Source organism: Rhinatrema bivittatum, chromosome 1 (assembly GCF_901001135.1).
Source record: "Rhinatrema bivittatum chromosome 1, aRhiBiv1.1, whole genome shotgun sequence".
NCBI lineage: Eukaryota > Metazoa > Chordata > Amphibia > Gymnophiona > Rhinatrematidae > Rhinatrema > Rhinatrema bivittatum.
Window position 1 is genome coordinate 382,031,838 of NC_042615.1, and position 24,425 is coordinate 382,056,262.

The 24,425-nt window shown below is 46.2% G+C and overlaps 1 protein-coding gene across 2 annotated transcripts in view; it reads left to right on the forward strand.

Moving 5' to 3' along the window:
- The window catches only part of IGFBP7 (insulin like growth factor binding protein 7), a 102,699-nt gene that overhangs the window by 69,821 nt on the left and 8,453 nt on the right, over positions 1-24,425 (forward strand). For both annotated transcript variants that reach the window (XR_003856618.1, XM_029601000.1), the window contains exon 4: positions 8,009-8,135. Coding sequence is in view for 1 of the 2 variants with exons in the window: in XM_029601000.1 (XP_029456860.1) it covers positions 8,009-8,135 (127 nt within the window). In the remaining variant the exon portion in view is untranslated. The remainder of the gene's footprint in view (positions 1-8,008; positions 8,136-24,425) is intronic.

A 24,425-nucleotide genomic window follows, 5' to 3' on the forward strand; every position in this document is an offset into this window, starting at 1 on the left:
ACCTAAATCCAGCCTTGCTAACACTCCTTTCTCATTACTGCTGCACAGATCATAATTCACACATGAGAGAAAGACCCAAAGGGAGAGGATTACTCCTGCAGAGCAGTGATAGTATCCATGCCATGGATGGATACCTCAGAAACAGCTACTTCAGTAAAGTATCAGAGGCACCACCAAAGGGATTTTTATTTGTGTGGTCCTCTTACTCCTGGGGGAATTCTGTGCAAAAAAATTAGAATTCAGCAAACCTTATATTGGTCAACATTTATTTATTTATTTTTAGATTTTTATATACCGGTGTTCCTATATGAAATAAAGATCACATCGGTTTACATTGAAACAGAACATGAAAATTGCCAAAAGGCATTACATAGAACAAGGTTATGAAACTTGGAACAGTGTACATAAGTTCAAAATTTAACAATAACGTTGTAACATTGATGACCAAAAGATAAAGGAGAAAAAAAAAAAAAAAAAAAAGACTTAAACAATTAAGTTGACAGGTCTTATTGAGCATAAAAATTATAACGTATAAGTGAGAAAGTCTCAAGTGTCCTGCAGCAAGAGATTAGATACCGAAGTAGGTAGTGGTATGGAAAATGGGGGTTTGTGAAGAAGATATGTTCTTGCTGGTTGGAGGGGAAAAAATGATGATCATGGTCCTGGAAAAGCTTGGCTAAAGAGCCAGGTTTTAAGTTTTTTTTTGAATGAAGAGTGGCAGAACTCACACAATATACATGACAGGCTAAGTAATTAATTTAAAATGTAATACAGAAAAAGTTATTATTTAAAGATGCAGAGTTTTAAATATTTTGAGCAGTATTTCCCTAGATGTTTATTGTGTTTCTTCCACTCTCTCTTCCTACTCCCCTGGCCAGTCTCCTTTCACTTTGCCCTCTCAGGCCCCAACTCCTCCACCTGCCACTCTCTCTCCCCTCCTCCTCTAGGCTCAATCCATTCCACTCTTGCTATTCAAAGAGTTGCCCCTCTCTCAGTACTGCCCCTCACACAGGCTCCCTCTGTCTCTCTCACACACACACACACACACACACACACACACACACACACATATATATACACAGGCTCCCTCTCTCTAGTGTGCATACACACACCCTCTTACAGGCTCCCTCTTTCTCTTGCATGCACACCCATACAGGTTCCCTTTCTCTCTTACACATATACCTTCACACAGGCTACCAATGTCTCTCACACACACCCCTGCACACTCGCTCCCTCCCTCACCCCCCCCCCCCCTACACATCCCTTCACACAGGTTCTTTTTCTTACACATTCACAAACTCTCACACAGGCTCTCTCTCTCTCACAAACAAGCACCCTCACATACACACAATCCCTTTTTCACATATACTAGCTCCCAATCTCTCACACATACATTCTCCTTCACAATCTCCTCTGACACTCACACCCATGCACCTTCACACATGCTTTTTATCTCTCACCCCCTAGGCTCACAGTCTTACACACACAGACTCGCTCTCATCGGGGCCTGCTCCATCTTCGTTGCGAGCAGGACAGTCTCCACTCGCAGCAAACCTGGGCCTGCTTCATCTTCACCACGAGGGGGATGGGCTTCACTTGGGACACGCTGGGGCCTGGTCCATTTTTGCCGCGAGCGGAGGCCATCCTGCTCGTGGCGAAGATGAACCGGGCCCAGGCATGCTGCGAGCGGAGGCCAAGAAGGAGTGGCAAAGAAGGAGCAGGCCCCAGCATGCCCCAAGCAGAGCCTATCCCGCTTGCAGTGAAGATGAAGCAGGCCCAGGTATGTCACGAGCGGGATGGCCTCCGCTTGTGACACGCTGGGGCCTGCCAAATTCTGTGCAGAAAGGGAATTCTGCACTCTGCAGGTTTGCTTCCTCCCTTTATAAACTCCTTACTCTGTCTGAAAGATAGGAGACTGGACTTCTCTCTCTCAGCTCCAAACTCCCATTGACCAGAGCATTATACCTGAATATAATCCGCTTTGAAGAGCCAAAAAGAGGAATATAAATCAATCAAATATATAAACAAAATATTCTCAGGTTTCTCTGACCAGCACCTTGGACCACTACACTATTGGGTTATACAGAGAGAAAAACCTTAGCAAACAGGTCATTCCACTTCCCACTCTGACAGCTATAATATGTCCTCTGGTGGGAGGAGCATAGACCTTAGTGAAGGGTCTTTAGGCCTTTTACATAAAGATTTTTATATTTTTTTAAAGAATAAAAGACAGTCAAACTCAGTTTTGAAGTTAGACTTTAAGGTCCAGTGGTTGGTTGTGGGAGCAGCAGGCTGGAAGCCTGCGGAGACCTATTCCAGCAGTGGAGAGTTAGGGATATTTCTATTCCCCAGGTTTTGGGGGCTGGATCACATCCAGCCAGAGTTTCATTGGCCCACAGGGCGATCAACCCTTGATAGCACACCTGTTTCAATCTCTAGCCAGCAGAGACTTCTTTGCTGGCACAATGAATGCTTAATTCTCAGGGCTGGATCTGTAAGGGACTGCAATAAATCCTGTTGAGCTGCTTTGGTTCTCACTCCTCATTTGTCTGGTAAATAAAGCATTCTTAAATACCTTTTTTTCTCCTGTACACTGTAAGAAAGGAGCACATGTTATGTTTGATACATGTTCCTTTAATTAAAGCTATGGGTGAAGCTTGCCTATTGTGTGTATGCCTTGATCAGACACTTGACAGATTGTGCCAGTCCCAACTCTATAGAGAGCCAATAGCTCAAGAGTCTTAAGGCTGTACTCCAGTTTGATTAACTCAGGCTGCAGCATTTTGTTGTTTTTTTTATTTCTATATATACAGGCTAAAGGACTTATTGCTGCCTGAGCAGAAAGGGAAAAATTACAGTTAGTAAGAGCTCAGTTGAATTAAGTGTTTGTTTCATTGGTTTTATTTTGTTAGCTGCAGTTAATGCAAGTCCTGTCACAGCTGCAACCAATGTTCCTTCTAATTTTTGAAAGACTACATGTGCAAAAATTTTCTTTTGTGTAACTTTTTATAAGCCGAGTTCAAATCTGTGTGCTACAAGCCAGTATAATGTAAATATCATCAGCATTTCTTGTTTACAATGGGTGTAATTTTCCAAAGGATTTACAAGTAAATGCAACTACTAATGTAGCAATTTTCAAAAGCCATTTATCCGTGTAAAATGCACTTACACAGTTAAGTCCTACGGTCAAATTCAATGGCATATATTGTAGCAATTTTCAAAAAAAGTCTACTTATTCAGATAAAGTGCATTTACATGTGTAAAACCCATTTTAAGCATATCAATGCATTTGAAAATCAGGCCCACTATGTTTTGCTGAGTGTGTGGAGTTCATGACCTCTAAGAACATAAGTGTCAGGAATTAGAATTTTCCCACATACACTATGAGTAGAAGTGCCTGCAACTAGAGGCAATGGTAAGAAGAAATTATCCAGCCCCTAGTCCCCCCCCCCCCCCCCATTCCCCCCTGAGTGATTTGATGGAAACAGGGAGCACAACCAAGGGTTTTTGCACCAGTTTTAGTTGCACTTCAAACTATATCCAGACTATTTTAATGACAAATTCAAGGAAAGGTACAGGGTAGTAACTCTGCTCTTAGAGTATGCCTTGAAATGGATCACCACCCTGATGGAATGGGAACCAGGCATAACTTGAGACATATTTCTTCGAGAAATTGAAAAAACATTCTCTGACCTGCATCAAAAATATCACGGAGAGAGTCTTAATATGACTTAGAGCAGGGGCAGGTTCAGTCCTCTCTTATAAAGCTCATTTCCATTCATTACAAGCAGATGTTGGATGAGCAAGAAACCTTTGCTTTAGCCTAAGGGAGGAAATCGAATATGAGCTGATTCAAATTGAACCTCTCTCTCCTCTCTGAAAGACATAATAAACACCTGTATTTGGATAGACACACACCTAAGTAAACACCAAGGGACGCAAAGAGGGGCACTGGGATGGTCACATTCCCCTCCACCAAACTCTTCACCTGTGGTTGATGAGGAAAATACTCACGAACCCATGCAAATCTGCTCTGCCTCATCTCGGAAGCCAGGCTCAGGAGGAGAGACGATGGCCCCCCCCAACCATGACCTTGATCCCAATATCTGTAGTACAGGAGTCTTGGACACTTCATGGCTCAGTGTCTCCACTGTAAAGTTTCCCCTCAAAGCAGCATGTCAAACTGACTAGAAGAATACGAGCTGTAGATGACATGTGAAATCAAATGTCTTGCAGAAATAACGGAACGGGAGAAAGAGTAGAAAGGATAGCACTACCCTATGCTGTGCAAAAGCACAACAAATGAACCACATCAGACAATCTGAACTTTTGGAACACAGCCATCAAGCCCACATTTCCCAGATGAGAGAAGAGGTAAGGCCTCTGATGTTGAGACTAGACAAACTGGGCAAGTGGTAATACCTGCAGCATCTCACCTGGATGAAGCTGTCCAGTGCATGCAAAAGGACCTTTGGGCAGGATCCCAAGGATTACAGCAAGGACTGAGGGGATCGCAGTAGAGGATAATCTGCCAATAGAAAGTCTTCAGGGGCCTGTATTTTCAGGAGGGGCTTTTCTCATGAAAAAGACGTAAAGATGCCAACATCAGGAGGAGGAAAGAAAGTACACCGGAAGAGAGATGAGTCTTTGCAAGACTCAGACCAATGCCTCATCAAGGATGACTTGACGTTTACAGATACAGGGTCTGAATTAGCGTGATCAGAACTGGGTCTGCCCCAGGTCAACTCTGCCAGAAGGTCAGCAGGGCCACCGATACACCCCTTCATAGCAATGGACGCTAGGAGGTAAACTTTAAAAGAAACCACTGACACTCATTTTAACCATTTTTAACTGATACTGTATCTACAAATAGTGCCTTCCTTTGTTGTGTAAGGCTTGGTGTGGTGGGAGGCCAGGAATATTGAAGACTTGATATGATAAGCTCTTATTTTTGAACTCCCAGGGATGGTTGTGGGAGTAGCAGGCTGGAGCCCTCTGGAAAGTTGGGGGAAGCAGCACTATTTCTATTCCACAGGTATTGGGGGCTGGATCACACCCAGCCAGAGTCTCATTGACCCAGAAGAAAACCCCTCCTTGATAGTACACCTGTTTTAATCTCTAGCTAGCAGAGACTTCACTGATAGCACAATGAATCCCTAATTCTCAGGGCTAAGTCTGTAAAGGACTGTGCTGAAACCTGTTGAGCTGCTTTGGCTCTCACCCCTCACTTGCCTGCTAAGAAAACACTCTTGGCTACCTTGATATCTCCTGCATATTGTAAGCCAGGAGCCCCTATTGTGTTTGATATGTTTCTTCACTGAACATAAGATATGTCATACTGGGTCAGACCAAGGGTCCATCAAGCCCAGCATCCTGTTTCCAATCCAGGCCATAAGTACCTGGCAAGTACCCAAACACTAAGTATATCCCATGCTACAGATGCTAGTAATAGCAGTGGATATTTTCTAAGTCAACTTGATTAATAGCAGGTAATGGACTGAAAGTTGTCAGTGAAGCATGTCTTTTGTGTCTATGCTTGATCAGACTCTGACATAGACCTGTGATTTCACAATTTCTCACCCCACATCATCTGTAGCTTCAAGCAATATTTTACAAGATACAAACATATATGTTATGAGGTCCATATTCAGTTTGTCTGGCTAAGCTGGGAACTTGGCCAGACAAACCACAGTTTTTAGATTTTCCACCACACTGACTGGTTCTGACTTATCCAGTTAAGTCTTTAGCTGTAAATGAAATCTTAGCTGGATAAAGTCAGAGGAGGTCATGCCTCGCCTATCATGCTGCCCCCCATTCCTACCACATTTGCACCGCCGAGTGTGTGCTTCTGTGGGCTGCGAGCAAGATGGGTACTGCTCGCGGCCTGCCAAATCTCTACTTCTCTGCCGCAAATGAGATAGGCTCCAATCACAGCCCCACATGGCTGCTCTTCGGTGCCCCCCCAAGAGTTGGTGCTCAAGGTGACCACCTAGTTCACCTAATAGGGCACGCCAGCCCTGGGGATGACTTTCAATGTTATCCAGGTAAGTCTGGTTGTGTTATGAAGCAGTCCTAAAGTTATCCAGATAACTTATTTGGGTATATTCAGCAGCACAACCAAGTCATTGAATATCCAATCTAAGTTACCATCGTAAGTTTATCCAGAAAACTTACTGTGGTGTCATAACAATGGATACTGCCGCTTGGCCAGTGGGTGGTGCTGTCTGTCTGCTTTTAAAACACAGGGGCTGAAGGTTAAAGTTCACTAGGCTGGGGACTATCAGAGGTTGTGGAGTGAGGACCTGACCTTTTTCCTCATTTGCAGCTTCAGCACAGTACTTACAAAGATTCTCACTCTTAATTGTATACTTCTTAGATAGGTCTAATATGCTCTCTCATATACAGACTAGAACAGAAAAATCAAATGTGACCACCAAGCTGTAGTTTAATACATGAATTTATAATTTCATAAAGCAAGTTTCCAGGGGTTAAGAAACAGTAACAAAGATAACAACCAAAACACCACTTTGTTTAGCTCCTAACATTTTTCTCTTTCTCCATCTTCAAACTAGTGCTTTATAGCAAATGCCTTTGCCTAGAAAACCCTTATCTTCCTACTCTCGGTATTTCACACCTTGGAACTCAGAACCTGTTAGGACTAACTGGTGACAGTTTTGGTTGCTTGGGTCTTTGAGTCTCTGCCAGCTACAACCACTTTCTTCTGAAAGGTTCCTGGCTTAACCTACTGGGCTTAATTCCTCCCAGCTTGAACTGTTCCAGATAAACTGTAGGAAACTGTGGGTAACACTGGCTAGACAAGTATAAATATCTGAAGTTTGTAATAGTATGAGTACTAGTGAGGCTTAAACAATCTTAATCATTCTAATCAGAAAATGAATTTTCACCAGCTGCTGTAAAGTTTACATTGAATCACTTATTGCAGGCAAACATTCAAGAAGTTTCCCAACTCAGTATCTAAAATAAAGAAACAGTTACTATAGCCATACATTTAAGTACTGGCAGAGTTTAGTTCTTATAATGCTCAGTAGTGAACTTAGTAACTTTAAATTACCTCCCAGAAGATTCAAGGCAAATCTCTTTCATAGAGTACCTCATCTCTTAACATTCCCAAATTAAAATACCTGACACAGGGAAGAATTAGACTCCCTACCTATATTGTATTCCTTTTCCATTCCCCTTTTAGCAATAATAAATGAGAGAAAAGCAGACAAAACTCTAACTTAACTTTGTGTGAGGGCTCTGCCTGAAGATAAGCTCCCCTTCTCCCTCTGCCTCTCCTGCCATGGATTTTGGTAGGAGCACTGCTGCTGGCTCTCCCTGGAACTCCCTGGTCAGGGAACTCCCTCGTGTATAGCACCTAAACATCAAAACTTGAAACCTGCTGAGTCACTCTGGCCCAGTCTACTCTTGCTCATACACTTTCAGAGACTGGGTACCGGGGATTCTAAAAATTGTAGTCCCCTTTGGCAGCCATCTTAGCTTTTATTTTGACAGATAGCTAGAGCCTGTCTACCAGTGTATCATTTGCACAGGACCTACAACAAATACTACTAATCCATCACACTTGCCTGAACTACCCATGGCTGAATATGGACCTCTATGAAATTACACTTAAATATTTGGAAATGGCTGAAAGAAAACTGGCATTGTGCAATCCTGAGTTCTAGCAACATCTGTTTGTATTTTTTTTCTTACAGGGATGTTTTCATTGATACACACTTTTATTGTCATCAGTTGCAGCAGGAATCACCCCTGCCACTTCAATTATTCCTCTACCCTTTATTGTTCCCATTTCAGTCAAATATCTTCATTTTTATTATATAATTATTTGTACTGTATGACTATTGAAAAGAAACCCCATAATTTACTGTGCAAAGGAGGAAAAAAAATCACCTAGTGGCAGCCAATCAGAATACATGTTATTGGCTTTTGTTACAACACAATTCATTGTACTTAAAAACACATATTTGTGTTCTTTCTTGTTTAGCTGTCTCCCTTAACGAAGGAGGATGCTGGCGAGTATGAGTGCCATGCTGCTAACTCTGGAGGAGAAGCTGCAGCTTCTGCAAAAATTACCATTGTTGGTGCTTTGCATGAAATACCAGTGAGAAAAGGTGAGGTGTTCTTTCAAGAGCAACTTTTTCTGTGATGTTTTACCAACAAAGTCACCACTTTTAATAATATAAATTGAAACAGAAGAAACTGATAGCTACAATTTTTCTTAGATGGTAGTGCTCTGTCCATAACCTAGTAATTATTCAGCCAAATCCTATATAATTGTTTTTCAGCACAAGAGTTGTTTATTGACACAAAGCTCTCATGTCTGCCAGCTCTAATTTATCCACAATCCACATCTAAGGGAAGAAAATATGTGAACTAAAGCATTTTTTCTGTAGAAATGCTCCAATTCAAAGAGAATACTAGGTGATGACTTATTGCAGGGGAAAGAACAATCACCCATTCTCAAAACTCTCACTTTGCCTAGTTTTTAGAATTTATGACCTGTGAATTGGTTATCTGATTACACAGGAGCCACACTTGAAGCAATCTGTTACCCACTTTCTTTGGCTCTATGAAGTCAATACCTAAACAATAAGCTATCCATTCGTAATTAATTCCTGAAGCCACATAAAACAGATTTCAGAAATGGCAGGAACATTTTTCTGCTATAAAGTTTTGTTACCCATAATCATTCATCATCTAGACCAAAAATGTACCGCCACAGTGATTTTCAGGAATAATCCATCAGTTCAAAAGGGATTGTGGGCTAAAACAAAATCTTTGCAGAAGAAAAATAAACATTGTTATCCATTCCTGAAAACGTTTTTTTTTTTTAATTACTTCCAAGATATTTAACTATAGAGATGCGCATTTGTTTGAAATGATTGGGTTAAATGGGACAAGTTAGGCCGGGAAAAATAGTGGAAACTATTCTCAAGATCAAAATCGTAGAGCATATAGAAAGACATGGTTTAATGGAACACAGTCAACATGGATTTACCCAAGGGAAGTCTTGCCTAACAAATCTGCTTCATTTTTTTGAAGGGGTTAATAAACATGTGGATAAAGGTGAACCGGTAGATGTAGCGTATTTGGATTTTCAGAAGGTGTTTGACAAAGTCCACATGAGAGGCTTCTAGGAAAAGTAAAAAAGTCATGGGATAGGAGGCGATGTCCTTTCATGGATTACAAACTGGTTAAAAGACAGGAAACGGAGAGTAGGATTAAATGGTCAACTTTCTCAGTGGAAAAGGGTAAACAGTGGAGTGCCTCAAGAATCTGTACTTGGACCGGTGCTTTTCAACATATATATAAATGATCTGGAAAGGAATACGACGAGTGAGGTTATCAAATTTGTGGATGATACAAAATTATTCATAGTAGTTAAATCACAACGGATTGTGATACATTACAGGAGGACCTTGCAAGACTGGAAGATTGGGCATCCAAATGGCAGATGAAATTTAATGTGGACAAGTACAAGGTGTTGCATATAGGGAAAAATAACCATTGCTGCAGTTACACGATGTTAGGTTCCATATTAGGAGCTACCACCCAGGAAAAAGATATAGGCATCATAGTGGATAATAGTCAGCTCAGTGTGCTGCAGCAGTCAAAAAAGCAAATAGAATGTTAGGAATTATTAGGAAGGGAATGGTTAATAGAACCGAAAATGTCATAATGCCTCTATATCGCTCCATAGTGAGACCACACCTTGAATACTGTGTACAATTCTGGTCGCCGCATCTCAAAAAAGATATCGTTGCGATGGAGAAGGTACAGAGAAGGGCAACCAAAATGATAAAGGGGATGGAACAGCTTCCCTATGAGGAAAGGCTGAAGAGGTTAGGGCTGTTCAGCCTGGAGAAGAGACGGCTGAGGGGGGATATGATAGAGGTCTTTAAGATCATGAGAGGTCTTGAACGAGTAGATGTGAGTCGGTTATTTTCACTTTCGAATAATAGAAGGACTAGGGGGCATTCCATGAAGTTAGCAAGTAGCACATTTAAGACTAATCGGAGAAAGTTCTTTTTGACTCAACGACAATAAAGCTCTGGAATTTGTTGCCAGAGGATGTGATTAGTGCAGTTAGTGTAGCTGGGTTCAAAAAAGGTTTGGATAAGTTCTTGGAGGAGAAGTCCATTAATGGCTATTAATCAATTATACTTAGGGAATAGCCACTGCTATTAATTGCATCAATAGCATGGGATCTTCTTAGTGTTTGGGTAATTGCCAGGTTCTTGTGGCCTGGTTTGGCCTCTGTTGGAAACAGGATGCTGGGCTTGATGGACCCTTGGTCTGACCCAGCATGGTAAATTAAAAAAAAAAAAAAAACCAAACTGGTAGATGTAGTGTATTTGGATTTTCAGAAAGCGTTTGACAAAGTTCCTCATGAGAGGCTTCTAAGAAAACAAAAACGTCATGGGATAGGAGGCGATGTCCTTTCCTGGATTACAAACTGGTTAAGACAAAAAACAGGGATAGGTTCATGGGCTATAGGTATTACCAATTATTAGGCTTTTCAATATTTGATGATAGTTGATGTGACTTTCAAGGCATACTTCACTTTCAATGCATATCCAGCATAGCAGAATTGATGGTGTGAGGTGGGTGAAACCAGGGTAGAGATAAAAGATACTGGGGGGGGGGGGACGGGGGGACACATTAACAGAATAAAAAGGTAGAAGGAAAAGTGGGAGAAGAGCAGAAGAGCTATATTTAAACCGAACAACAGTGGTGTGCTATAGCCACCCTATACATTTGAATAAAAACAGTATAAATAAATAAAATAAATAAATAAACATAGAAACATAGAAATGACAGCAGAAGAAGATCAATCGGTCAATCCAGTCTGCCCAGCAAGCTTCACACTTCTTTCCTTTCATACTTATCTGTTTCTCTTGGCTCTTAGTAACCTTAGGTTCTATTTCCCTTTCACCCCCACTATTAATGTAGAGAGCAGTGATGGAGCTGCTTCCAAGTGAAATATTAAGTTTGATTAGTTGGGTAAGCGGCACGAGAAGCTCTCTGCCGTTGAAGCAGAGAGCAATGATGGATATGCGTGAAGTATTAGTTTTTCTTCTCCCCTCCTGTTGAAGCAGGGAGCTATGCTGGATATGCATTGAAAGTGAAGTATGCCTTGAAAGTCACATTAACTATCATCAAATATTGAATAAGCCTAATAATTGGTAATACCTATAGCCCATGAACCTATCCCTGTTTTTTGTTGTTTTTTTTTGTTTTTTTTCTTTTTTTTAATTGGGAGATGGCAGCCCTCCATCCTTTCGCTCTGTGAAGGTGGAACACCAACCACTGGCCACTGGCATCCGGCTCCGTGAATGCCTCTGTGGCTTTCACGGGCCAATAAGCAATAAGCAAATGACAAATGAGCAGCTGAGCAATATGAAATGATGAAAGAGGAATTTAAACATAAATACTGGTTGTGCCATAACAACACTATACATATTTATTTATTTAGGACTCTTATATACCGATACAAGCCGTTAAGCCCGTTAAAACGGGCTACATTAACATTTTTTTTGGATCATTTCCTTCCCCCTCATTCTCCCTCCCACCTCCCCCACTCTCTCCCCTCAGTCACTCCTCTCTCCCCCCTCCTCCCCTCAGTCACTCCCCCCTCCTCCCTCCCTCCCTCCCTCAGTCACTCCTATCTTCCCCTCCCCTCAGTCACTCCCCCCTCCTCCCCTCAGTCACTCCTCTCTCTCCCCCCCTCCCTCCTCCCCTCAGTCACTCCCCCCTCCCTGTCACTCCTATCTTCCCCTCCCCCAGTCACTCCCCTCAGTCACTCCCCCCTCCTCCCCTCAGTCACTCCTCTCTCTCCCCCCTCCCCTGAGTCACTCCTCACTCCTCCCTCCCCCCTCCCCTCAGTCAGTCACTCCTCTCTCTCCCCCCTCCCCTGAGTCACTCCTCACTCCTCCCTCCCCCCTCCCCTCAGTCAGTCACTCCTCTCTCCCCCCCTCCCCTCAGTCACTCCCCCCTCCTCCCCTGAGTCACTCCTCTCTCCCCCCTCCCCTGAGTCACTCCTCCCTCCTCCCCTCAGTCACTCCTCCCTCCCCCCTCCCCTCAGTCGATCTCCGCCGAAGACCCAGAGCGGCGGCCCGAAGACGCGGAGCGGCGGCGGCATGCGCGCGAGGGAGGGACAGACTTCCTTCCGTCCGTCCGTCCGTCCGTCTGTTCCTCCCTCGCGCGCATGCCGCCGCTCCTGCCCGGGTCTTCGGGCCGGTGCCACCGCCGCCGCTCTTCGGGCCGCCGCTCCCGCCGCTCTGGGTCTTCGGGCCGCCGCTCCTACAGCGCCATTTTTATTTTTAAGAGGCACACTGTGACCGACGTGCTCGCATGCGCGGTAGAGCTGCTCTCTACTGCGCATTTGCGGCACGTCGGTCAACCTTCTTTTATTAGGTTGATTCTTGTAACAAGTTACAAATCACTTCGGTTTACATTATAACAAAAAACCTGTGCAAAATAATGCATTACATTAAAACAAGGATGAGCAAACTTGGATCAAGTAACATGGTTTAACATGGGGGATTAACATGGGGAGAACTGGAAGAGTTCGACTGCATAAAGAACAGAAAGCTAGAGATGTTGTTCTAGTGGCGAGCAGCATAACTGACTCTGAGGTATAGAAAGACTCTAACTGTTCATCTAAGCAAGCCAAGGCTTGGGTGAACAGCCAGGTTTTGAGCCTTTTTTTAAATGTAATCATGCATCTTTCGAGCCGGAGATCTGGCGGGAGAGAGTTCCATTGAGATGGTCCAGATGTGGAAAGTGCTCCCTTTCTTACTGATGTTTTGATGAGGGGTGCATGGAGGGTGTCTCTATAGGCTGATCTCACCAGTCTAGAGGGTATTCGTGGCCGAAGTGGGATCTTGAGTTCCAGTGGTGTGATGTGAATGATTGTTAGAGTTTTGTATAAAATTCTGAATTTGATTGGGAGCCAGTGGAGATTCCGCAGGATGGGAGTAATATGGTCTCTTCTGTTGGTCTTGGTCAGAATTCTTGCTGTTGCGTTCTGCAGCATCTGTAAAGGTTTGATGGTGTTGGAAGGGAGGCCGAGGAGTGAATTGCAGGAATCGATTTTTGAAAAAATGATTGCCTGGAGAACTGTGCAGAAGTCCTGGAAGTGGAGGAGGGGTCTCAATCATTTTAAGACTTGAAGTTTAAAAAAGCAATCTTTGTGGTGTTATTGATGAAACCTTTGAGGTTCAGATTGTTATCCATGACGACTCCTAGGTTTCTGACTTGTGGGGAGAAAACTGATTGAATTGAGGGGTGTATGTTGGTCTCTAGATCATTTCCGTCTTGGGTGACGAGGAGAAGCTCTGTCTTGTTAGTATTCAGAATCAAATTGAGGCTTGTAAGAAGGTTGTTTATGGATTGAAGGCAGGTGTTCCAGAACTCCAGTGCTTTATCTAGCGAGTCTGTAATCGGTATGAGAATTTGGACATCATCTGCATATAAGTAATGAGTTAGATTTAGTTTGGAAAGGAGCTGGCAAAGCGGGAGCAAGTATATGTTGAAAAGAGTTGGCGATAATGAGGATCCTTGTGGGACTCCCAAGGTAGAGCTGATGGGGTGTGACTCTTTATTGTTGATTTTAACCTTATAGAATCTGTTTTGAAGGAACGATCTGAACCAGCTGAGGGCGGTACCTTTGATGCCGATGTCCGATAGTCGATCTATGAGTATAGAATGGTTCACTGTGTCAAATGCCGCTGATAGGTCGAGGAGAATTAGAAGACATGGTTGTTTTTTGTCAAGATTTAGAAGGATGGAGTCTGTTAAGGAAATTAGGAGGGATTCTGTATTAAGGGATTTGCAGAAGCCGAACTGTGACAGATAGAGGATTTTGTTGTAGTCCAAGAATTCCGAGAGTTGTTTATTTACTATTCTTTCCAAGATTTTGGAGATGAACGGAAGGTTTGCTATAGGGCGGAAATTGGCTGGGTTGTCTGGAGATAGATTTGGTTTTGGTATGAAACTAGACCCTATATCATATTGTGACAAAAAGGCAATGAAATTGCTGGTAGCGGGGTTTAGCAGTTGAAGTATTGGTTGTGTATTTACAGATTAAGGGGATTAGGGTAGGGTTAGGAGAAGGCTTGTTTGAACAGCCAAGTCTTGAGTTTCTTTTTAAAGGTCAATGGGCAGTGTTCATGGCATAGGTCTGGAGGCATGGAGTTCCACAGGGATGGCCCAGCTACAGAGAAGGCACGTTCCCTAGTGGATGTGCGAAGAGTTGATTTGGTGGGGTGTGTGTGTGTGAAGGGTTCCTTTATAGGCCGCTCTTATTGAAGTGTGGAGTCGTAACGGGATATGTAAGTCGAGTGAGTGTTGATTGTGTAGCATCTTGTGAATAATGGTGAGGGACTTGTGGAGGATTCTGAAGCTTATAGGGAGCCAGTGGAGATTCTTGAGTATGGGCATGATGTGATCTCCTCGGCTGGAATTGGTCAGAATTCTGGCGGCAGCATTCTGAAGCATCTGAAGGGGTTTTGTGGTAGCAGTGGGTAGACCAAGCAGGAGGGAGTTGCAGTAGTCTATTTTAGAGAAAAGGGTAGCTTGGAGGACCATCCAATAGTCATGGAAGTGGAAGAGGGGTCTAAGTCTTTTTAGAATTTGTAGTTTGTGGAAGCAGTCTTTGGTTGTGTTGTTAACAAATTTCTTTAAGTTCAGATGGTTGTCCAGTATATCGCAAACGTCTCTTGCTTGGGTCGCTATGGTGTTTGAGGGGGTCTGCTGAGAGAGGTAATTGTGATCCGGGGAAAAGGGGAGTACAGTCTTGGCTGTTTTGAGGACCAGCTTGAAGCTGGAGAGGAGGAAGTTGATAGAGTGAAGGCAGCTGTCCCAGAACTTGAGGGTTTTCAGGAGGGATTCTGTTATGGGAATCAGAATCTGCACATCATCAGCATAAATGAAATGCTTTAATTTCAGCTTTGCAAGCAGCTGGCAGAGGGGCAGGAGGTAGATATTAAAGAGAGTGGGGGAGAGGGAAGAGCCTTGTGGTACTCCAAGTGTTAAGTTGATGCAGGGGGATTCTTTGTTTCTTATTCTGACCTTGTAGTATCTATTACTGAGGAAGGACTCAAACCATCTGAGGACTGTTCCTGATATACCTATGTCTGTGAGGCGGTTTAGTAGGATGGTATGGTTCACTGTGTCGAACGCTGAAGAGATATCAAGTAGTATCAATAAGTATGAATGTCCTTTGTCTAGGCCCATGAGGAGGGAATCTGTGAGGGAGATCAGGAGGGGTTCTGGGGTAGATTTTATAAATCTACGCGCGCACGTTTGTTTACGCACCAGCCGCAAACAAAAGTATGCTGGATTTTATAAGATACGCGCGTATCTTATAAAATCCGGGGTCGGCATGTGCAAGGGGGTGCACATTTGTGCAACTTGCGCGCGTCGAGCCCTGCGCTTGGTGCCTGTTCCCTCCGAGACTGCTCTAAAATCGGAGCAGCCTCGGAGGGAACTTTCCTTCCAAACCCCCCCCCCCCCCTAAGCTAACCCACCCCCCAGCCCTATCTAGACCCCCCCCACCACCTTTATTCGAAAAGTTACTACTGCCTCCGGGCAGTAGTAACTTACGCGCGCCGGCTGTCTGCTGGCACGGCAGGTCCCCGACGCACTCGGCCACGCCCCTAGACCGCCCACACATCCCCAAGCCGACACCACACCCCCAACCGCCCCTTTTTGCAAGCCCTGGGACTTACGTGCACCGCCGAGCCTATGCAAAATAGGCTCGGGGCACACAGGAGCATTTTTAAAAGGGTTGGCCGCATACCTTATGCATGTAGCCCTTTTAAAATCCAGCCCTCTTGTGGTTAGAGATTGGCAGAAACCAAACTGAGCTGGGTAGAGAATTTTGTGTTTGTCTAGGTAGTCAGAGAGTTGGATGTTGACTAGCCTCTCCATGAGTTTGGCAATATAAGGCAGACTGGAGATGGGACGGAAGTTGGAGAGATCTCCAGGGTCTAGGTTAGGTTTTTTCAGTAGAGGTTTAAGGGTGGCGAGTTTCAGTGCATCTGGGACTATTTCTTGCAGTAGAGAGCAGTTTATAATTTCCGCCAAGGACTTGGAACTGGTGTCTGGAATAGAGATCAGAAATTTTGTCGGGATGAATGGAGGGTTTCATTTTCTTAAGGATGGATTCAATTTCCAGGGATGAAGTGGGTTTGAAGGAGTCGAAGATGGCTCCTGAGATGGTCGTGGTAGAGAGAGGTGGAGGAGGGTATAAGGTATTAGTGGAAGAGAGGAGGGTTAAGAGGTTTGAGATTTTTTTCTGAAAGAAGGTCGCGAGTTCATTAGACTTGGTTTGGGCTTCGTTGTCAGGGATGGTGAGGGAAGATGGTTTCGTAAGTTCTGAGATGTATGAGAATAGGGCCTTAGCATCAAATTGAAAGTCATGGATTTTGCAGGCATAGACGTCTCTTTTTGCTCGGAGTATGGAAGACCTGTAGCTGTGTAAAGAGGATTTGTAAGCGGTCAGCAAGTTGGGGCATGGGTCCTTTCGCCATTTATGTTCTTTGTGCCTAAGCTCTTGTTTTAGTTTCTGTAATTCTGGTGTGAACCATGGTTTTTTGTTCTTAAGGGCTGGGTTAATTACTTTAGGCATCAGGGGGCAAATTTTGTTGGCTACAGAGTTTGTGATGTTGAACCAAGAGGAGAGGGCTGAGTTGGCGTTAGAAAAATCTAGATTGGGTAGTTCGTTGGAGAGATGAGAACTAAGGTCATCCATGGAGCAAGGTTTCCTGAAGTAGAGGGTGGTCTGTGGGGGGGAGGGATCAGTCTTTCTTTTACCGAGAGGCTAGCAGTAATCATCGAATGGTCAGACCAGGGAACTGGAATACAGGCGGGAGGAGTAATGTGTGTGAGGCCGGAGTTTATGAAGATTAGATCTAATGTATGACCAGCTTTGTGGGTAGGGCTCTTGATGATTTGTTTAAATCCCATGGCCCTGAGGGAATTCAGAATGGCTTCGCAGTTGGGTGATGGAGGTGTCACGTCGACATGGAGGTTAAAGTCCCCCAAGATTATGGCTGGGGAGTCTGTGTTGATGTATTTTGCAATGGATTCTATGAGGGGGGGAGGCATCCATGTCTAATAGCGCTGGGGGAGCATAGATTAGACAGATTTGTAAATGATTAGATTTGAAGAGACCTGTTTCTAATTTTGAGGTGGACTTCGCAGTCTGAGGCCTTAGTCTTAAATCTTTTTTGGCAGCTAATAGTAGGCCGCCTCCTCTTTTTTTGTCTGGGAAGTGAAAAAATATCATAGAGACGTATTGGTAGTTGGTTAGTCAGGGCTATGTCTGTGTGTTTGAGCCAGGTTTCAGTTATTGCACAAATGTCTGGCTTTCAGTCTAGTAAGTAATCATTGAGGATATGGGGTTTTTTGTGAGGGATTGCGCACTGAAGAGCGTTAGTGAGAAGAGTGAGAGTCCCAGGAGTTGGGTAAGAGGAGAGGTCATGATGGGGATAAGACTTCTTGTTAGGTGTGTCTGTGTAGGTGTGGGAACTTTTTTCAGGTTGCGGTAGTGATGATTAATGATGTTCTTAAGGAACCCCGTCCTCTGGACGAGACCACTTCAGGGGAGGCACAGACATGATTGATGCCTTTCCATGGTCTTAGATGAGGACGAGCAATGACTGTGTTTCTGTGACTTTTCACGGTGCTCACTTTGGTCCTTACCCGGGACCGACAGCCACATTGAGGAACCTGACCTGTACCGAGGTGTGGATCTCGCTCTGTCCCCTGCCTCCACCTCGGATTGAGGAGCGGTAGTGGAGAAGAGACCGAAAGGGTCAACGGCTGGATACCTTTCCCTTGCAGGGTAGAAGTCCCGGACACCAACAATGGGTCAAATTTTTTTAGAGCCAAACAGCTTTTCCATTTTGTCTAACTGTGCCCGTCATCCTTAGGGGTCATCTGGGCGCAAAGATCGCAACCACGGAATTTGTGCAATGCGCCCAGGCAAAGGACACAGACCTCGTGGGGGTCTGTGATGAACATGGTCCGGAGGCACTGGGAGCACCGGCGAAAGCCGGATGCCATCTCAAAAAGAAAGCGACATGCAGTCGATGGCTGGGGGCCACTGGAGGGTGACACCATTGGTAATCGACCATGACTTTGAGGGAAAACTTACTGAAAACGAAGAAGAAAAAGAGGGACCCTATGCAATGCTGGAAGTGAATTATCACTGAAAAAAGTGTGAGCTCCACAGCCGCGAGCCTTCAGCTTTGCGGAAAAGGAGACTGAAGAGGGACCCTGCGTGGTTTGCAGCATGTTGGGCATACTCAGTGGGTCTGCCAAAGTTTCTAGAAGTTCTGACAAAAGTTGTCCGTGCTGGGCTCCATCTGATGGTGTTACCCATGTATGAGGACTACCATCCTGCTTGTCCTTGGAGAACTTTCTTGTCCACTGTTGCTACACATTTCTGGGATAACCTTCCTTTAAGGAAGGTTATCCCAGAAAGTCATAAATTAAATATTTACTTCAGTTAAGAGGAATCTTCGGTAGCATTGCTAGAAATGATATCCATTTACAAAAACATTTTGCCACGTTCAGATTAGACATGGAACCTAGTATATTTTTCATAGTTTGTGTACATAAAAAATAGGGAGGGGCGTGCCATGGATTTGAACCTTTGGACTGTTTCGGGGTTAACGCAGCCTAGCAGGTGAAACTACTAAGCCCAGGCCAACAACTGGTGGACTCACTCTTACAAAGACTGGATCAAGGGCTTCACCAATACCAGCCCTGTTCACCGCAGGTTGAGTCCTTGGGTTCCAGGGGCCAGCAGAGCTTAAGACAGACATAGGCAAGTCTTGGGAAGAGATCAGTGCAAGCAGCAAGCAATTGATATCAGAGTCCAGGCCAAGGTCAGAACAGGCAGGCAGGTCAAGGTCCAAGCTGGGATCAGGGCAGGCAGCAATCCAGAAGAATAGTCAACGTCTGAGGCAAGGGACAGAACCAGGAGTCAGAACAAGGCAGATAGACAAGACAAAGACAAGGCACCAGGGACAAAGATGAGCAGGGCAAGGCAAGAACAAGCAGGCCGATACAGTAAGGAGCGGTAGGAAGAGCTGCGTTAGTGCCAGGCGCACCCGCGTTTGCCGCACACACAGTCCGGCTTACCTACCACTCGATGTTGTATTAAAATCGCATGCAAATTCAAGTCGCGTCCAACGCGCATCCATGAAGCGCAATCCATTTTACTGTATAGGTGCTTTATACAGCGCCTATACAGTATCCTGCGTGCGCTGGTACCTGTTATTTCAAATGTCATTTCAAAGGAAAATTAGTTCTTACCTGTTAATTTTCGTTCCTGTAGTACCACGGATCAGTCCAGACTGTGGGTTGAGCCTCCTTTCCAGCAGGTGGAGACAGACTAAAACTTGAAGGATGCCCTATATCAGGACAGAGCCTATCCTCTAACCCTTCGGTATAACGTATGTGAAAGCAGAAAACAAGAAGACCAAAGTAGATTCAAGCAAGTAACCATAAAGCTCAATGGAGCAACTGTAGAAAAATGTAAGGAACATGGCCTAACTATCCGCTCTTGCATATTCTTGGCATGAAAACAACCAAGGCTTCCGGTGTTTTTGCTCAGTATTTTTGCATAAAAATGAGATAGTAGACTCTGCAGATCTGCAAGAAAAAACAGCTTCGAGAGGACAGAAAAAGTCAAACAGGGAAGGGCATCTGGACTGATCCGTGGTACTACAGGAACGAAAATTAACAGGTAAGAACTAATTTTCCTTTCCCTGTACATACCTGGATCAGTCCAGACTGTGGGATGTACCAAAGCTTCCCTAAAACGGGTGGGATCAAGACAGTCCCACTCGAAGCACTGGTAGCCCAAAAGAACCGAAGCAGAGCTTACACATCTAGGCGATAGTGTCGAGCAAAAAGAGATAAGGATGCCCAAGTATGAACAGTGCAAATCGCCCATGGAGAGAACAAGTGAATGTTCGCCCAAGAAGTAGCTCGAGAACGCAAAGAATGAGTCGGAAGACCCTCGGGGAACCGCCAGGCCATGACAAAAAAACAACCGAAGAGATCACTTCCTGCAACCAGCGCGCTATAGTGGAATCAGAAGCTGGCTTACCCCGATTGGACCCACTCCAGGGAACAGGAAGATGGACCGATGCACGAAGGCCATCGGGGACCAGAAAATAGAGCAAGAGAACTCGCATGGCAGCGAGGTAACGGAGACCCATAAGGCATCAAGATAACGGGGACAGTCACCAGACGCAGGAGAAATGCAGGGAGTTCCACCGACCGAAGGACAAAGAAGTTAGACAAAGCTTCACCAAAAAGGAAGGGCCCGTACGAGGGCTACCCTGGAGTCGGGAGATCGCAAAAAGGGTTCCCGACAGGACAGCACTTGGATCTGATGAGCAGAGGAGATAAGACCAGAAGACAGTCTTAAGCGTAAGGGCCTGCAGGGTGACGTGACGGAGAGGGTCGAACAGAGCCGTACAGAGGGGTCCAAACCACCGAGTGAAACTTTACGACAGACAAGTTGGCGAGAAGGTGGATGGAGATGCCTGACGCCCCTGACGGCCTGCCACTCGACCCAGGAGAAAGCCGAGGGGTAGACTTGTACGCGCTGAGAACAAAAGGAAAGACCCTTGGAGTTACTGCCTTGGAGAAGAAAGGACTAACGAGATCGGTGCGGAGTATGCCGAGAAACCCGACTTCGCACAAACAAACTCAAGCACGTTCCAGATGCGCACATACGCCAGGGAGTCTACCGTTTCCGGTCCCGAAGCAAGGTGAAGACTGCCTCCTCCGAAAAACCCTCGCACCGGAGACATCGCCGTTCAAAAAGGCAGGGCGCTAGACAAGCGTGAACGGCCTGGTCGAAAAAAATATAGGTCCCTGACTAGGGAGCCGAGGAAGATGGCGTAGCCGCAGAGGTCCGACCGTCGCTAGGTTGAGAAAAAAAACTGCGAGCCAAGGCCTGAATGGCCCCTCAGGTGCTACCAGAACCATGGGACACCGGTGGAGAACTATCCGTCTGAGAACTTTCCCGACCAGAGACCACTGGGGGGGGGGGGGGGGGGGGAAGTAGAAAAAGACATACCGCCGGCCAAGGCGAACAGAGCCGTACAGGAGAGCCAAAGCAACTACGCCCACCGAGCCGTGGTCCCTCCAATGGAAGAACCAATTTACCATGGTATTGAGAAGATTCGCCATGAGGCCCAGGTGGGAGGGGACCACCTGTCGATGAGAAAACCATGGTTGAGCCAAAGAGTTCCCACTCCCCGGGATCTAGCGACTGACGACAGAGAAAGCAACCTGAACATTCCCCTATCCCGTGGAGTGGGAGGCCGCCGGGCACTGTAGGTGTCGCTTTGCCCAGGGTCACCCACGGACTGCGATTGCCACCTGGGCGATTGATGCAAGCCACGGTGGTGGAGTTGTCGGGCAAGACCCATAGCGCCTTGCCGCGTGTGGGAGGAAGAAACTCCAGAAGAGCTAGGAACATCGCCCGAGCCTCCGTAATGTGCCAGCGAGATGGAGACGCTGGGCAGGTCCCCTGGGCATACTGGGAGAGGCAGACCACACCTCAGCCCGAAAGACTGGCATCCGTGGGCCTTATCGTCTGCTGGGGAACTTGGAGAGGTAGGCCCGGTAGCAAGAGAAGAAGGGGGAATCTACCCCTGTAAGACGACGACGGTAGAGCCCAAGAATGGGAGAACTGTGTGAGACTGTTCCGCCAGTGGCTGCCAACGGGACAGCAAAGTTATCTAGAACAGCCGTATTGGAGCAAGGGCCCAAGGGACTAGGTCGAGGGTAGGAGCCGAGGAGCCCGAGATCTGCAGGCAGTCACAAGCCGTCGAAGAAGGAAGCGAAGGCAAACTCTGAAACCGGCCGAACGACTCGAGGGCACGCGCACGAGGCAAGAAGACCTTGCCTACCCGGGTGTCGAAGTGGATTCTCAGGTACTCTAACTCCGGGAAGGGCTGAAGATTGCTCTAAGAAAAATACAGTATCCACCCCAGGGACGCAAAGAGAGTTAGCACGCGATACACCGACCGCCGACAAAGAACCTCCGCCTTGGCCCGGATGCACCAGACGCCTAGATAAGAGTAGACGAGGAGTCCTGCCCGGCGGAGAGCTGCTGCCATCAACACCTAGACATTGGTGAAGATGCACGGTTCCGTCATGAGACCAAAGGGAAGCATCCAGAACTCGAAGTCCCGGCGGAGGACGCGAACGCGAAGAGACTATGGCAGCCCCGATGAAACGGAAAATGGAATATGCCACTGTGAGAAACGAGGAATGCCCTGGGGCAGGATGGCACGAGAATGCTCACAGGGTGTGTATGCGGAGAAGCGGGAACTGAGAGACCAGGGACTCTTGTGATGTCTAAGAGTGAACAAAGAAAATAGGATCGTGGCCTGCGGCAAGTACGTTGGCTGGGACCGGGGCCTCCGCGCCCAGACACAGGAGCTTGGCGGGGGTTTGCTCCACCATATGCCGCAGGGACCGAACACCCGGGGAAACAGTAAAAAGATCCCGACAAACTCGAGGAAGGCGAAGATGTACCCGTGTCTGAGAACGTCGAGGACCCCCTGGTCCGACCAGAGCCGGACCCAGTCCGCGGAGAAGAGGGAAAGGCAACCGCCTCAGAAGGAGACTGGAGAATAAGGCAAAGACACTCCGGAGTATGTGCATGCGTAACGATTGAGCGTGTGGGCTAACCCTTGCGAAAGGGATGGCACCCACAAGAATGCTGCGACAAAAACTGCAATCACGAAGGACAAACCCACCTGAGGAGTCACCATGCCCGCGTGGGGTATACCCTGGCCCCGAAAGCGTGGACTAGAGGGTATAAAAGACCAGGATGATTTCGGATGGGCCACCGGGAACTGATGGCCCCTACCGTCCCCTAAGGAAGCCCTAGTTTCTCAAGGTCCTGGACAAGGAACAGTTTACCTCTCAATGGCAATGTACCCCACTGGGCTGAGGAGGCCGGAGCGGCCGACCAGTGGCGCATCTAGTGGAGCTGTGTGGCGGACATCTCCGAGGCAATCGCCTCTGGCTGGAGGCGGAGAAGGGTCGAATGCGCAGCCTCTGGTCACGGGAGGTCCCGGGCACAGAGGAAATTTGCCGAGGACCCCATGTGAGACCTGCCCACAGCAGGAAACTGCAGCAAATAGTGGAACACATCCCTGGCGCTAAAACATCAGAGTGCGCTTCAAAGGAGCCTTGAGCAGGCGTACCGGGGCCGTTTGAAAACCGGGAAAACCCTCCTGAAACGCGATCGCAGAAGTAGTCCACGGAATATAGAATAGAATGTTGGGAATTATTAGGAAGGGAATGGTTAATAGAACGGAAAATGTCATAATGCCTCTGTATCGCTCCATGGTGAGACTGCACCTTGAATACTGTGTACAATTCTGGTCACCGCATCTCAAAAAAGATATAGTTGCGATGGAGAAGGTACAGAGAAGGGCAACCAAAATGATAAAGGGAATGGAACAGCTTCCCTATGAGGAAAGGCTGAAGAGGTTAGGGCTGTTCAGCTTGGAGAAGAGACGGCTGAGGGGGGGATATGATAGAGGTCTTTAAGATCATGAGAAGTCTTGAACGAGTAGATGCGACTCGGTTATTTACACTTTTGAATAATAGAAGGACTAGGAGGCATTCCATGAAGTTAGCAAGTAGCACATTTAAGACTAATCGGAGAAAATTTTTTTTCACTCAATGCACAATAAAGCTCTGGAATTTGTTGCCAGAGGATGTGGTTAGTGCAGTTAGTGTAGCTGGGTTCAAAAAAGGTTTGGATAAGTTCTTGGAGGAGAAGTCCATTAATGGCTATTAATCAATTTTACTTAGGGAATAGTCACTGCTATTAACTGCATCAGTAGCATGGGATCTTCTTAGTGTTTGGGTAATTGCCAGGTTCTTGTGGCCTGGTTTTGGCCTCTGTTGGAAACAAGATGCTGGGCTTGATGGACCCTTGGTCTGACCCAGCATGGCAATTTATGTTCTTATGTTCTAATGATTATGGGGTTTCCTTTTTTTTTTTTTTTTTTTTTTTTAAACAAAGCATGCCACCGGGAGGGGGAGCTCGTTCAGGGCACGGCCTGACCAGGGAGCCTGCGAAAGCCGCAGGCGCAACTGTTTGGGCGTGGGAGAAAGGAGAAGGCGCTTGCCAAAACCAGGATCCCGCCAGGACCGGGGCCATATCCGTGGACAAGAGGCGGCACCAGGAAGATTAACTAACGCAACCGGGTTGGCTATAGGATCCGGGAGTACCGGGATCCGTCGGGGGGCAGGGAGGGGGCACCTCCGGGATCACACGCGCCCCAAGGGACCCCGGGGGCTCCGCAGCCGGCCGAACTGTCAACGGCACGGAGTGG